This window comes from Salvelinus sp. IW2-2015, linkage group LG18 (genome assembly GCF_002910315.2).
Source record: "Salvelinus sp. IW2-2015 linkage group LG18, ASM291031v2, whole genome shotgun sequence".
NCBI classification, from domain to species: Eukaryota; Metazoa; Chordata; class Actinopteri; order Salmoniformes; family Salmonidae; genus Salvelinus; species Salvelinus sp. IW2-2015.
The window spans coordinates 49,550,370-49,565,824 of NC_036858.1; the positions used below are offsets into that span (position 1 = coordinate 49,550,370).

Genomic DNA, 15,455 nt, shown 5'->3' on the forward strand with positions numbered 1-15,455 from the left:
TGTTAGGTAAAGTTCATATTTATATCCAAAAATCTGAGTTTACATTGGCGCCTTACGTTCAGAAGTCACAAAACATCCTTTGATTTTGCAGAGAGCCACATCAATTTACAGGAATACTCATAATAAACATTGCCAAAAAAGATACAACAGTTATGCATGGAATTTTAGATGCACTTCTCCTTAATGCAACCGCTGTGTCAGATTTCAAAAAAGCTTTACGAAAAAAGCAAACCATGCAATAATCTGAGTCGGCGCTCAGAGCCCAATCAAGACACAAATATAGCCGCCATATTATGCAGTCAACAGAAGTCAGAAGTAACATTATAAACATTCACTTACCTTTGATGATCTTCATCAGAATGCACGCCCAGGAGTCCCAGTTCCACAATAAATGTTTGTTTTGTTCGATAATGTCCATTTATGTCCAAATTCCTCCTTGTTGTTCTAGCGTTCAGTACACTTTCCAAACTCACGACGCGCGGGCAGGTCCAGCGTAAAGTACAGACGAAAAGTTAGTTATATTACAGTCCGTAAAAACATGACAAACGAAGTATTGAATCAATCTTTAGGATGTTTTTAACATAATTCTTCAATAATGTTCCAACCGGTGTATTCCTGTGTCTTCAGAATTGCGATGGAACAGAGCTCGCTCTCACGTGAGAGACTCAATCCTCTCTCCTTCGGCCCCAATAAACAGTAGAGGCATCAGACAAGGTTCTAACGACTGTTGACATCTAGTGGAAGCCTTAGGAAGTGCAACATTACCAATATCCCACTGTATCTTCAATAGGAGCCGAGTTGAAAATCGACCAACCTCAGATTTCCCACTTCCTGGTTGGATTTTTTCTCAGGTTTTTGCCTGCCTGATGAGTTCTGTTATACTCACAGACATCATTCAAACAGTTTTAGAAACTTCAGAGTGTGTTCTATCCAAATCTACTAATAATATGCATATTCTAGCTTTTATGGCTTTGTAGCAGGCTATTTACTCTGGGCATGCTTTTCACAAGGACGTGAAAATACTGCCCCATACCCCAAAGAAGTAAAGACAATTTGGCAGTAGGTTCAACCGGCCCTATAACTTCAGCCCACTTGTAACCACTCCAGCCCAGGACCTCCACGTCTGGCTTCTTCACATGTGGGATTGTCTGAGACCAGCCACACGTGCAGCTGAAACTGTGGGTTTGCACAAACTCTCAGAAACCGTCTCAGGGAAGCTTAACTGCGTGCTCATCATCCTCACCATGGTCTTGACCAGATGGCAGTTCGGCGTCGTAACCGACTTCAATGGGAAAATGCTCACCTTCGATGGCCACTGGTACGCTGGARAAGTGTGCTCTTCACGGATGAATCACAGTTCCAACTATAATGGGCAGATGGTAGACAGCGCGCATGACGTTGTGTGTGCGAGCGGTTTGCGGATATCAACCTTGTGAACAGAGTGCCCCATGGTGGGGTTATGGTATGGGCAGGCATAAGCTATGGACACCGAACACAATTGCATTTTGTCTTTGGCAAGTTGAATGCACAGATATACCGTGATGAGATCCTGAGGCCCATTGTCGTGCCATTCATCCGCCGCTATCACCTCATGTTTCAGCATGATAATGCATGGCCCCATGTCACAAGGATCTGTACACAATTCCTGGAAGCTGAAAATGTGCCAGTTCTTTAATGGCCTGCATACTCACCAGATTTGTCACCAATTGAGCATGTTTGGGATTCTCTGGATCAACGTGTATGACTGTGTTCCAGTTCTACCAATATCCAGCAACTTTGCACAGCCATTGGAATAAGACGGACAACATTCCATAGACCACAATCAACAGCCTGATCAAATCTATGCGAAGATATCCACGCTGCTTGTGGTCAAACCAGATACTGACTGACTGTTTTTTTTCCCAGTCATGTGAAATCCATAGATTAGGGCCTAATTTATTTATTTTAATTGACTGATTTCCTTATGAACTGTAACTCAGTAAAATCTTTGAAATTGTTGCATGTTGTTTTTTTTATTTTTGTTCAGTATAAATATGGTTCTGCAAAGTATGCATCCTTTTCAGGCTCGTAGCTGTCCGATTCAGACATGTTTTGATTGAATGATTTTGGGTGGTGTAGAGCTTGAATGCTGTGTCTGCACTGCGCTTGCCTCAAGAACCATAATTTGTAGGTGTGACTACGCGAAAACAGGAAGTAAGCACAATTGAAGTTATACACATTTATGCTCGTAATAGTGAAAATAGCTAAGTGTTTTGATATTGATATGCATGTATAGCCCACAAGACGTGAGATGGCTGTAGAGTTTCTTGTGGGGACGTATTGAAGCACGTTATTTTGGTGAGTCTGGCCACTAATACTACTATATGGCTAATGCAAGCAACTAAGCCAGCCAGAGAAATCTCAGGAATGAACTCAGACCAAACCAACTGTCTGGATGATGCTTCAAAACTAAAAGTAAGTGGAAATCTAAACTGAAATATCCCTTTAATAGTGGTTGGTGTCAACAATCAGCTGCAAGTTGTCAGCAGTTCACAAACCTAGTAGGCTACTGAGAAGACAGACCGCACTTAAAGCAGATGGCCCTAGCTAGCAAAAAGACAGTACTAGAACAGTTTAAGACCAAAATTATACTTATCACTCCTGGAGATATCAGGAGTCATCTAGCTATAGATTGAAGCACTAAAACTGTATTCAGCGCAAGCACTAATGTGTTACCTGTGTCCAGCTGGACAGAAGAAATCCAAGCAAAAGAAGACAGTGGATCTGTTTGGAGGAGATGATGAAGATGAGGATGGTGACATCTTTAGTGAGAGCTCTGTCGCCCCGCCCACTCTACAGAGCAGGAAGGAGGTGGTGGTGGAGAAGGAGGAGGAAGAAGAGGTGAAACAGGCTCCTCAGAAAAAGGTGAATATACACACGTGTACATTGTGTTTCCATATTAACAAGTGTTGATTGACTCATGATTTTAGAGTGATTACAATAATGGATTTAGGGCACTTGGTTATCATGATTATAAGTTTCTTACTTACAGTAGTGTTGATGAGTTGTGCTGTTGATGATTTTTGGTTTTGGTAATGAATTATGCTGATGGTTGTTGGTAATAGTGATGAGTTGTGGTAATGATGGTTGTGTGTTGTGTTTAGATGCCAGCAGGAGGCGTCTCCATGTTTGGTCCTGGTACCAAGAGCCTACTAACTGAGGCACTGAAGAAACGACAGCCCTCCACCAGCGAAGAGTCAGAGGAGGTGGGACTCCTCTTTCATCTACCCATCTCTCTCATCCATCTCTTTATCTATATTTATCTATCTACAATCTCTCTCTCTTATCTCCCTCACTCTTTCTTCCTAACTCTCTCTTTGTTTCTCTTGCGCTACTTTTCTTCCCCCATGTTGTTCATTACAGAACGGCCCTCCTCCAGACGTGGTGAAAACCCCTACTAAGCAGACAGAAAAACCCCAGGCGGAGAGTCTGTTCTCTGACGATGAGGACTCACAGGTGTGCTTCTTTTTTTTTAACACTCATTCTCAAGTATGCATCCATTTCCTGAAGGTTGTTGATGGAGGTACTTCTCATACTTATCAATTACATCAATATCTACATGAGCCGTACAATTAATGCTTAGAACGTTAGGTTGATCATGAAGCATGGTCTTGTTTTACAGATGTAACTTCACCTTTCTCTGTCCCTGTCTTTCTAGATATTTCAAATCATCCCTAAGAGTCAGTCTAAACCTGAACCCACAACCCAGAGCAAATCCAGCAAAGCTCCTCTGTCCATCTTCGATGACGAGGAGGAAGAAGTGAGAAAATGAGCCTGACCTATTTCGGTCCCAAAAATATTATAATTTGTAACTGCGTCTTCATATCTAACCCCTTTCTTGCATCATGCAGGATCTGTTTGCGTCTGCGAAGAAGTCTAAACCAAGCCAAGCTAAAGCCGCCACTCCAAAAGTCAAGAAGCCTGTCTCTAGCTCCCTCTTCAGTGATGACGAGGTAATGGGAGGGAAGGGAACCTTGCTACATAATCTTCAGCCTGTCAGAAAATAACCCTTAGCCCCCTCCTTTAGCCACTACCCCTTTGGTATTCACAGATCTGAAATACCTGGAGAGGTAAGCAATATGGTGATGGCTCTGCCATCCAATGGGCTTAGGACCGCTTCAGATAGGGCTTGAAAACTGTTACGGACTACAAAGGGAAACCCAGACGCGAGCTGCCCAGTGACGCGAGCTTACCAGATGAGCTAAATGCCTTTTATGCTCGCTTCGAGGCGAGCAACACTGAAGCATGCACGAGAGCACCAGCTGTTCTGGATGACTGTGTGATAATGCTCTCGGTAGCTGATGTGAACAAAACCTTTAAACAGGTCAACATTCACAAAGCCGCTGGGCCAGACGGATTACCAGGACGTGTACTCAAAGCATGCGCGGACCAACTGTCAGGTGTCTTCACTGACATTTTCAACCTCTCCCTGACCGAGTCTGTAATACCTACATGTTTCAAGCAGACCACCATAGTCCCTGTGCCCAAGGAAGAGAAGGTAACCTGCTTAAATGATTACCGCCCCGTGGCACTCACGTCGGTAGCCATGAAATGCTTTGAAAGGCTGGTCATGGCTCACATCAACAGCATCCTCCCAGACACGCTAGACCCACTCCAATTCTCTGTGACTAAACACCTCCCTCCTCAACTGGGTCCTGGACTCCCTAAYGGGCTGCCCCCCAGGTGGTAAGGATGGGTAACAACACGTCTGCCACGCTGATCCTTAACACTGGGGCCCCTCAGGGGTGTGTACTTAGTCCCCCCCTGTATTCCCTGTTCACCCACGACTGTGTGGCCAAACACGACTCCAACATCATCAAGTTTGCTGACGACACAACAGTGGTAGGCCTGATCACCGACAACAATGAGACGGCCAATAGGGAGGAGGTCTAAAAACTGGCAGTGTGGTGCCAGGACGACTTCTCCCTCAATGTGAGCAAGACAAAGGAGCTGATCGTGGACTACAGGAAAAGGAGGGCCAAACAGGCCCCCATTAACATCGACGGGGCTGTCGTGGAGCAGGTCGAGAGTTTCAAGTTCCTTGGGGTCCACATCACCAACGAACTATCATGGTCGAAACATACCAAGACAGTCGTGAAGAGGGCACGACAAAACCTTTATCCTCTCAGGAAACTAAAAAGATTTGGCATTGGTCCTGAGATCCTCAAACGGTTCTACAGCTGCACCATCGGGCGCATCCTGACCGGTTGCATCACCGCCTGGTATGGCAACTGCTCGGCATCTGACCGTAAGGTGCTACAGAGGGTAGTGCGAACGGCCCAGTACATCACTGAGGCCAAGCTTACTGCCATCCAGGACCTATGTAATAGGAGGTGTCAGAGGAAAGCCCATAACATTGTCAGACTCCAGTCACCCAAGTTATAGACTGTTTTCTCTGCTACCGCACGGCAAGCGGTACCGGAAGGACCAAAAGGACGGAAGGACCAAAAGGCTCCTCAACAGCTTCTACCCCCAAGCCATTAGACTGCTGAAGACTCATCAAATCGCCACCTTACAATTTACATATTCACTGTTTTGTTTGTTACCTATGCATAGTCACTTTGCCCCCACCTACATGTAGAGATTACCTCAACTAGCCTGTACCCCCACACACTGACTCGGTACCGGCGCCCCCTGCATATAGCCTCGTAATGTTATTCTTATTGTGTTACTTTCTATTATTACTTATTTTAATCTACTTGGTAAATATTTTGTTCTTTAACTGCACTGTTGGTTAAGGGCTTGTAAGTAAGCATTTCATGGTGAAGTCTACACTTGTTGTATTCGGCGCATGTGACAAAGTTTGATTTAATATAGCTTACACCCATCCTATTCCTACAAATCTGCAGACACCAGAAAGGTAGATTTTGAACCAGGCTTACTTGTGAAGGTTGTTTCTATTACTTCAACATATCTATTTAACCCTTTTGTATTCTTTCTGTATTAGGACCAGTGGATGGGCTCCAAGCCTAGTGCTGGTAAGACAGAGGGTAAGACTGGAGGGATGAAGTCCAGTACTAGTGCCCCATCTAGTCTACCCAGTGTCAAAGCAGTTCCTAAAGACAGCCTGTTCGATGAGGATGATGATGATCTCTTTGCTGCTACCAAGGAGTCGAGGTAAACGTCATAGCAATAGTAGACAAAAATACTCAATCTGTAGTATGACGTCTTAGTGTGGTGTAAATGTCTGTGTGTTGGTGCAGTCAGAAGAAGCACCAGAGAGTGTCTCTCCTGTTTGAAGATGAGGATGATGAAGATAAGGGATCCCTCTTCGGCTTCAAAACAAACGTCAACAACAGCTCTACTACAGCTGACCCTGAAGTAAGACTGGTTTACAGATTATGTCTGTCCACAGCCTATTTCCTATGTAGTGCACTATATAGTGAATAGGGTGCCATTTGGGCATGTATGAATAACCTATAGGTGAAAAGCCTTCAAGGCAACAATGGAATTGTTAAAAAAGATAATACTTCATAGATGTCTAGGCTCTTGTCTATTATTTTAAAACAATATATTATTGAATGAATATCGTTGTCGTAAGGAAGTACTGTTTTGACGTACTGTTCATATAAATATACTGTATGTGTGGTAACATCCCTGCATTGATAGCTATGTCTGTAATCAATGCTATTTCAGTCCTTTACCCCCCAGCTCATACCCTTTTCTCCTGTGCCCTTATTATCGTGTTCTCTAGGCACCTGTTGTAGCCTCCCCAGCCCCCTCTCTGCTCCAGATAGACAAACCAGAGGTGAAGGCACCACCTCCTCCCCTAGTGGAGGAGAAACCTACAGAGGAGGAGAGGGTAACGAAATACAAGAGTCCTGAGGTGCCATCCCTGTCCTCTCCACTAGAGGGCAGTGAGAGTAAGAAGAAGCCAGTAGGGGCCGTCAGTCTGTTTGGAGGGATCAACGTGCTGGGAGACAGACTGGCAGCAGCCAAGGTGAGATGCTACATAAGACTTGGGTAGAAATTCCCCCAAGCTCAGATCTAGGATCAGCTAAACTGACCCAATCCTAACCATAACCTAGTTTTGGCCATTTGGGACCTTTCTAAATTAATCTTTCTGTGATTTCTCACATTATCTCTCCTCGTCTCTTTCTCAAAACCCATTGGACAATAAAGACCTGAGGTGAGGGACCTTGGACTTTTTCCTCCAATATAGTTGAGAAAGAGGCAAAGAGAGAGGAAGGTGAATTGAGATTGAGCCCTGCTCCTATGCCTGTGAGTGTGAGGTGCTGTACTCACTTTGACGTCTTTCTGTCTTCCTGTGCCTAAACAAGCAGACTAAGAGCCCATTGGACGACCCGGATGGTGATGACTTCCTGTCTGAGGGCCCTTCTCCCATGGAGAAGGAGGCCAAAACAAAGAAGAACACCCTCAGTCTGTTTGATGATGTGGAAGAGGAGGGTGACTGGACTGCCCCTATCTCCATACCGACCAAACCTGTTGCCAAAAACACACTAAAGGTTTAAATTATTTTATTCATACTACTGACAATTCCTGTGTGTGTGTGTGTGTGTGTGTGTGTCTGTAAATCCTGTGTCTGTTTGTTAGCCTGCGGAGGAGCGTCCTCGTACCAAGAGTAGTACCGGGGTGTTCCAGGATGAGGAACTGCTCTTCAGTCAGACTCAGCAGAGAGACAACGACCCTGACGTTGACATCTTCGCCACACCTGACAAGTCTATGGTGAGTTCTAGGGACAGTAGGCTTAGTGAGAGGATATAAGTGTTAGTATTGGGCTAGAGCAAGACACCTGCACTCACCAGGATCAGGGTGGATGTCTTGTATTGCATCAGCACATTGACGCACGTACTACTTGCTACCCCTTTGAGTGATAAATCAATTGTACGAATGATAGTAGTGATGATAAAATGCTGTGTTCCTGTCTCAGAGCTCCAGGCCTAGCTCAGTGAAGTCAGCAGCTCCAACGCTGTTTGGTGATGATGAAGATGACCTCTTCAGCTCTGTCAAGCACAAAGCTCCTCCTCCGGTACCCTATTCTAAATCACCTCAATCAATACAATATGAATACAACTTGATGACTTTACCGGGGACTGTACATCCTCAGTCCTTGTCCTTTCTTTGACCTGCATCCTCAGAAGGTATCAGAGAAGCCCAGTAAACCCACTAAAGACAAGCCATCCTCAAAACCTGCTGTCACAGCACCAGTCACAGAGAGTGAGGTAAGGCTGATTAAACTACGAGTCTTAGTCTATACAGAATATGTGATTGCCCATGTGCTTATGATTAAAGGGTTAAAGGGTGTCCGAGGAGGCTGGTGGAAGGAGTTATAGGAGAATAGGCTCATTGTAATGGCTTAAATGGAACACATCAAAGATACGGAAACCACGTTTGACTTCGTTCCATTGATTCCATTCCAACCGTTACAATGCGCCTGTCCAAAATAACTCCTCCCACCCGCCGCCTCTGGAGTACGTACAGTACCAGTCAAAAATTGACACATCTACTCATTCAAGTTTTTATTTTTACTATTTTATACATTGTATAATAATAGTTAAGACTTATCATGTAGTAACCAAAACAAGTGTTAAATAAATCAAAATATATTTGATATTCTTCAAAGTAGCCAACTATTGCCTTGACAGCTTTCCACACTCTTGGCATTCTCTCAACCAGCTTTGAGGTAGTCACATGGAATGCATTTCAATTAACTGGTGTGCCTTGCTAAAAGTTAATTTGTAGAATTTCTTTCCTTGTTGTGACAAGGTAGGGGTGGTATACAGAAGCTAGCCCTATTTGGTAAAAGACATGAGCTGTGTTCGAATACTCATACTCCCAATCATATTTTACGTCACKAATAGGAAGTATACACACGGAGGACACTATTTCTGTGAAAAAGGCGAGAATCTGTCTCACTTGTTCTTTTGAATGTAAATTGGTCAGAATTTTGGGAAAACTTAGCAAAATACTTATTTACCATTATGAACACAACCTAATGTTTTTGACATGAAATATATAATATGCTACTATTGCAATGATAACAAGACCACTAAAATGATTGATAAAAAAAATAGCAAAATACTTCATACACAAACAAAAATTCCCAACTTCTATACCAAAATTACACCTTTTTTTGATTGAATTTAACAATTTTATTAAAACATTAACCCTAGTGAACAATACCAAGATTAACATTTTCCTAAATCTGTGATTACAAGTGCACTAGAATTGTTTATTTTTTTATACTTTTTGTTTGTTCCAGTATTTTTTCGTTAATACCTGCGTTCTGTTTTGTATGATGTAAGAATGTAAATTGTTGATCTGTATTTTGAATTAAAAATCGAATTAAATAAAATGTATTAAAAAAAGAAGGATAAAAGGACACTATTTCCGTACTTTAGGGCCCATAATGCAATTCTTCAGGAATGGGCGTGGCTTCACATGGTTTTTTGATTTGAAGATAATGGTGGAAAATATGCAGTCTATGTCCAACGAGATCGGATAGAAATTCATTGCTAATTATGACAAATGTTGAGCAATGTAATAAAGTTATGACTTTTCAAATAGGTTACCTTACACGTTATGTTGGCTGACAATTTGTTAGCTACGCTGTCCTTATGAACCACATAGCATATTATTACAGCAGTATGTACCGGTATGTTAGTTGGCTACTTATAAATTAAATTTGCCAGTATATTAACTATAGGCTATCTAACTACCCAACGTTTAGTGACTTGATTTTTCCCGTCATTCTTAGCATAGCTAAATTGTATCGTCGTAGTGCGTTCTCAATGGACATTCGGGTGTTTTTGTAAATTCGCTCTGGCTATCCATTCCGATTTCAGAGCACTCGTTTTAGTGTACCAGAGCGCAGAATAATTCATTTACGAGCACTCAACACCCGTTGAATATGCCGTTGTCAGTAAACGTTGACAAAAAAGCGTAAATCAGTTGTTTCCAGCAGCACAGTTAGTCACCAACGCTCTGGATAACATGAAAACTGCCTAACCAACTCTGCTCGGACGAGTAAAATGGTCAGAGTCGTTTCATTTGTGTCTGGAAGCCAACGTTAGCTTGGGTGCTTGACTGCCGTTGTACGGCCAGAACGCTCAAATCAATCCGACTCCTCGGCCCAAGCGTCCAGTGTACTCTCCGAGAGCGAACCCGTCTTCATTTACAAACGGACAATCTGATAACGCTCTGAATTATGAGCACACTCTGGCACTCCAGATTGAATTTAAGAACACACCCGAAGTCGTAAAATGTCTAACTAGTCATTTGTTATGCTAACTAGCTAGCAAGAGGTTGCATAGCAACAGCATCAACTTCCGGTAGACAGGCCAAGATTTAGTACGCTCAACTGTAAGGATACGGTTCGGTTAAAGTATACTAAAATTAACTAATAGTATGGTATATACTCATTAAGTATACAGTATGTTAGTATGGGTATTCAAACACAGCTCAAGTCTATATTATGTCAAGAACAGCTTAAATAAGAAAAGAGAAACGACAGTCCATTATTACTTTAAGACATGAAGGTCAGTTAATCCGGAAAATGTCAAGAGCTTTGAAAGTTTCTTCAAGTGCAGTCGCAAAAACCATCAAGTGCTATGATGAAACTGGCTCTCATGAGGACCGCCACAGTAAAGGAAGAGCCAGAGTTCTCTGTTTCAGAGGATAAGTTCATTAGAGTTACCAGCCTCAGAAATTGCAGCCCAAATAAATGCTTCAGAGTTCAAGTAACAGAGGACTGTTCAGAGGAGACTGCATGAATCAGGCCTTCATGGTTGGATTGCTGCAAAGAAACCACTATTAAAGGACACGAAGAAGAGACTTGCTTGAGCCAAGAAAAACGAGCAATGGACATTAGACTGGTGGATATCTGTCCTTTGGTCTGATGAGTCCAAATGTGAGATTTTTGGTTCTAACCGCCGTGTCTGCGTCTGAGACGCAGAGTAGATGAACGGATAATCTTCGCATGTGTGGTTCCCACCGTGAAGCATGGAGGAGGTGGTGTGATGGCGCTTTGCTGGTGACACTGTGATTTATTTTGAATTCAAGGCATACTTAACCAGCATGGCTAACACAGCATTCTGCAGCGATACGCTATTCCATCTGGTTTGCGCTTAGTTGGAAAATCATTTGTTTTTCAACAGGACAATGACMCAACACACCTCCAGGCTGTGCAAGGGCTATTTGACCAAGAAGGAGCATGATGGAGTGCTGCATCAGATGACCTGGCCTCCACAATCCCCCGACCTCAACCCAATTGAGATGGTTTGGGATGTGTTGGACCACCGAGTGAAGGAAAAGCAGCCAAGAAGTGCTCAGCATATGTGGGAACGCCTTCAAGACTGTTGGAAAAGCATTCCAGGTGAAGCTGGTTGAGAGAATGCCAAGAGTGTTCGAAGCTGTCATAAAGGCAAAGGGTGGCTACTTTGAAGAATCTCAAATATATTTGATTTAACACTTTTTTTGGTTACTACATGATTCCATATGTTCTTTTTGTTTTGTTTTAATGTCTTAACTATTATTCTACAATGTAAAAATGAACAAAAACCCTTGAATGAGTAGGTATCCAAACTTTTGACTGGTATTGTTGCCTTACATTTTTTCTGAATTTGAAGGATATCTGTGGACAGTTATGTTCTCTCCTCTCAGTTGATAGTTATTATACTGTTACATTGCTTTTGGAGATACTCTTGTCTAGATTACTTAACATGATCTATGTCATTCAACTGCACAGAAGCCGACACCAAGCCCTGTAAAATCTAAAGAGCCTTCACGGATTGGAAAACTCCAAGTAATCTTCTGAAATGTTAAATCAGTCTTTTTATTATTCAATATTTTACTCTTTCTTTAATCTTTCTGAATGAGCTTTCATTCTCCCAACATGTTTTCTGCCAGTCATCTTTGAACCTCCGCCTTTGACGTGAAACATATCGTCTTTTCTTTTCCACTGCTGGCTTAAAAGCTAAACTGAGACCGTGTGACTGTCAAATTGATTCTCACAAGGTTTTGTTTTTTATCGTCAAACTGAAAGTGAATGCTCAGCCTTTATTCTTCCTGAAACCTCATGAATAGATGTTATTCCTACTTCTACATTTTATTACTTTCTTTATCTTTATTATTGGTCTCACTTCCTCTGTTTTGTCTACTGCTTGGTTCTGATGATCATGAGGGACTGCAAAAACAAAATTACTTGTAAATCCAATTGAGGACCAATCCAAATTATAAACATTTGCATGTGTATTCACTGTACTGTGCTCTGATTACAAAACCCTATCTTATAAAGGCCTTTAGTTGGTATGAAATTGGGTCAACACTTGTGAACAAATCTGTTCCTCACTCTCAGGCCAACCTGGTGATCAACCYTGCTGCCCTCCTGCCCGACGCGTTCTCACGGATCCCAGGGGGGGTCAGTGTACTCCCAGGCTTGAGCCCCAGTCCCAGCTCCTCAGGCCCCAGCCCCAGTGCTAGCCTCAGTTCGGCAGGGACCAAGCCCCCCAGCAACAGAGGGGTTAGCTTCGAGAACCCGGTCCAGGTGTCCACGCTACAGAGTGCGAACAAGGTGGGTCAGGGGTCTGGCACTGGGGTAGGGTGGACATAATGGAACAGGGTGAGGGAAACATGGAACACCTACATTTGATCCTTATATTATAGAAATGTAATGTATAAAGCTCTAACCTTGTAACTTCCTAAATAAGCCCCTGTTGTGACTCCATGTGTCTTCTTTTCCTGTAGGGTCGAGCTAAAGGCTCCATCCGCCGCAGGCCCCAGACCAGGGCAGCACGGCAGACGTCAGCTCAGAGATCTGTGGAGCAGAGAGACGAGAACCAGGGAGAGGACCAGGCCGGACCCAGCCCAACCTTGCCTAGCCCAGCACTATCTAACCCAACCCAGCCTAGCCCGGGACTACCTAACCTAACTCTGCCTAGGTCTAGTCTACCTAACCAAGCCCCAACCTCTGCCTTACCCTCCTCCTTACCTGCTTCCTTACCCTCCAAACCGCTGCTCACCGATTTCTCTGTCAGACCGTCAGTGCTTACACTACCAGTGTCAAACACCCCTCTAAAGAAAGACTCTTCTAAGGGTAGCAAGGTGAAGGTGCTGCCTTCTCTTGACGAGGATGACCTGTTTGGGTCCGACAGCCTCTTTGGGTCTACCCCAGGTCCCAACCCCACCATCCCCTCACCCATACTCACCACTCCACCCCCCAATCCCACAACAAAGACTACAGAGGGTAAAGTGACATCAAAGAATGAGAGTGAGAAGGAGAAAGAGACGACCCCTCAGTCCCTCTTTGACGACCCCATGGGTGACCTGTTCAAGAAGGTAAAGCCGAGGTCAGCTAAGAAGGCCAAGGCATCTTCCTTCCTGGAGGAGGAGGATGAAGAGGATATCTTCGGGCTAGGAAAGAGCTCCACTCCCACTACTGCTGGTGGTAAAGACTCTAAGGCTGGGAGCAACTCTACTCCCAAGCAGGACATCTTCCAGGTATTGGTCATGATGATCAATTGTGTCAGTCAATTGAACAGTCAGTCTGTTTATGATTTCAGTTTAAATTAATTTTGCAGCCTGGAATTTACGAACTTTTCATTGTAATAGTGTAAATGCAGTTGGTCTGTCACAGAGCGTGCTGAGTCAGCACGTCTGTTTATCCAACAGTCACGATCTCTGCAACAGGAGGTAGAGGGAAATCAATATATTCCTTGGAAAGTGTGTGTGCATGCGTCTGTCTGCTTCTTGTCTGAATATGTCTGTTACTGTTATCACAGGATGAAGCAATGACTCCACCCAAAAAGCACAAAGAGAAATCCTTGGATGCCAGTCTGTTTGATGACAACGTTGACATCTTTGCTGATATGACGTCCACTTCAAAACCAAAAGAGAAGAAGTCCAAGAAGGTGGAGACTAAATCAATATTTGATGATGATATGGGTGAGTATTTGCAGAGCACATATTTCAGAATATCTAGAACTTGCATTGTTGTTCCTCAACTGTTTCAACATGTATGTTGAAATTCACCACACACACGCACAGACAAATACAGGTATGTGTGCATACCACAGGAGGTTGGTGGCAGCTTAATTGGGGAGGACAGGTTTGTGGTAATGACTGGAGCAGAATCGGTGGAATGGTATGTGTTTGATGCCATCCCATTCACTCCTTTCCAGCCATTATTATGAGCCATCCTCCCCTCAGCAGCCTCCAATGGTGCACACACAAAAACAAACACACATACAGTCTTACAATGCCATTGCCACCAGGTTGAACTGAAACATTTACAGTACTGTCCATGCTTCTCTCCACAGATGACATCTTCTCTCCCAGCACTGTGAAGCCAGTGCCCAAGCAGCCTCCATCCAAGTCCAAGAAGAACCCTCCCTCCCAGGACACCAGTGCAGCGGACGACTCGGGCAACATCTTTGACGACCCTCTCAACGCTCTGGGCGGGAACTGAACCGTGGACCGTTCCTGAGGAGCTAAAACTTTGTGTGTATCCCAAATGGCACCTTATTCCCTAGATAGTTCAGTGCACTATGTGGGGTTATAAGGTGCCATTTGGTGTCCTAATTGTACAATTGTGCCGAATAACATGTTGTTTTGGAGGACTGAAAAAAGGGTTGGAGATATTAAAACTGTTCATATAGAGACTATTTATATAAAAACAATTGATTGATTGACAACCTCAGACGGAAATTAAAACACAGCAAGAAATGTTGAAGGGGAGGATTCTGATATACACTTCACATCTTCATCTATGATTGATAACAGACAAAGTAACAGTTATTAAATGCTATTTGTCTTTATTTAATATCCATGATAGCAGCACTTTATAAGCATATTCTTAGCTGTCATTAGACCAGCTGATAATAAATAAATAGTAAATGATTTATAAATATAGTTGGAGAGCTCTGTGTTTAAGTTTTGGGCTGTGCCATATCATAGTTATGAAGTCATTGTTAACTGACTGACTTTCCTAGCAACAACAAGCAAATGTTTTTGTTTTTCAATTAATATGAAATTGTTAAATTTGTCAATTTGCCTGTGATGACTGACATTTCAGTTTTTTAAACTAAAATGATATTTTATGAAATTTGAAATGTGTGTTGTAAGTTTGTTTCAAAGATCTGCAGCACTGCTTTAAAGCCTTTTGTTAAGATCATGAGTAGTGGAATTATGAATGCAGCCGAAATAAGGAAGATGGCCTGAAAGAGGAACAGGGCTGTTCTTAGCACCTCTGTGTGACAATAGATTTACATGGTTCCTTCCCTTTAATTAAAATTCAACTTCTGTGCTTTAAGGATGGACTTCACTGCCATGTCATGACTGCTAATTGACTTTAAATGTTGATTGACTGCACTGATACATTTTAAAGAGGATTCTCCATCATTGATATAGGAGCCTACATTTTATAAAAAGTAAAAGATATATTTTGATCCATTCATCAC

General features: G+C 43.0%; 1 protein-coding gene across 3 annotated transcripts in view; it reads left to right on the forward strand.

Annotated features, from left to right (window-relative positions):
* The window catches only part of washc2c (WASH complex subunit 2C), a 32,604-nt gene extending 17,497 nt beyond the window's left edge, over positions 1 to 15,107 (forward strand). For 2 of the 3 annotated variants that reach the window (XM_024007356.2, XM_024007361.2), the window contains exons 16-32: positions 2,726 to 2,904; positions 3,144 to 3,245; positions 3,403 to 3,495; positions 3,698 to 3,799; positions 3,891 to 3,992; positions 5,987 to 6,156; positions 6,243 to 6,360; positions 6,734 to 6,979; positions 7,320 to 7,505; positions 7,594 to 7,725; positions 7,931 to 8,029; positions 8,139 to 8,222; positions 11,747 to 11,803; positions 12,356 to 12,571; positions 12,745 to 13,497; positions 13,779 to 13,941; positions 14,316 to 15,107. In XM_024007356.2, the coding sequence (XP_023863124.1) occupies positions 2,726 to 2,904; positions 3,144 to 3,245; positions 3,403 to 3,495; positions 3,698 to 3,799; positions 3,891 to 3,992; positions 5,987 to 6,156; positions 6,243 to 6,360; positions 6,734 to 6,979; positions 7,320 to 7,505; positions 7,594 to 7,725; positions 7,931 to 8,029; positions 8,139 to 8,222; positions 11,747 to 11,803; positions 12,356 to 12,571; positions 12,745 to 13,497; positions 13,779 to 13,941; positions 14,316 to 14,464 (2,951 nt within the window). In that variant the 3' untranslated portion in view covers positions 14,465 to 15,107. The remainder of the gene's footprint in view (positions 1 to 2,725; positions 2,905 to 3,143; positions 3,246 to 3,402; positions 3,496 to 3,697; positions 3,800 to 3,890; positions 3,993 to 5,986; positions 6,157 to 6,242; positions 6,361 to 6,733; positions 6,980 to 7,319; positions 7,506 to 7,593; positions 7,726 to 7,930; positions 8,030 to 8,138; positions 8,223 to 11,746; positions 11,804 to 12,355; positions 12,572 to 12,744; positions 13,498 to 13,778; positions 13,942 to 14,315) is intronic. The other variant, XM_070448564.1, reaches the window with a different exon arrangement.
* Positions 15,108 to 15,455: the final 348 nt, after the last annotated feature.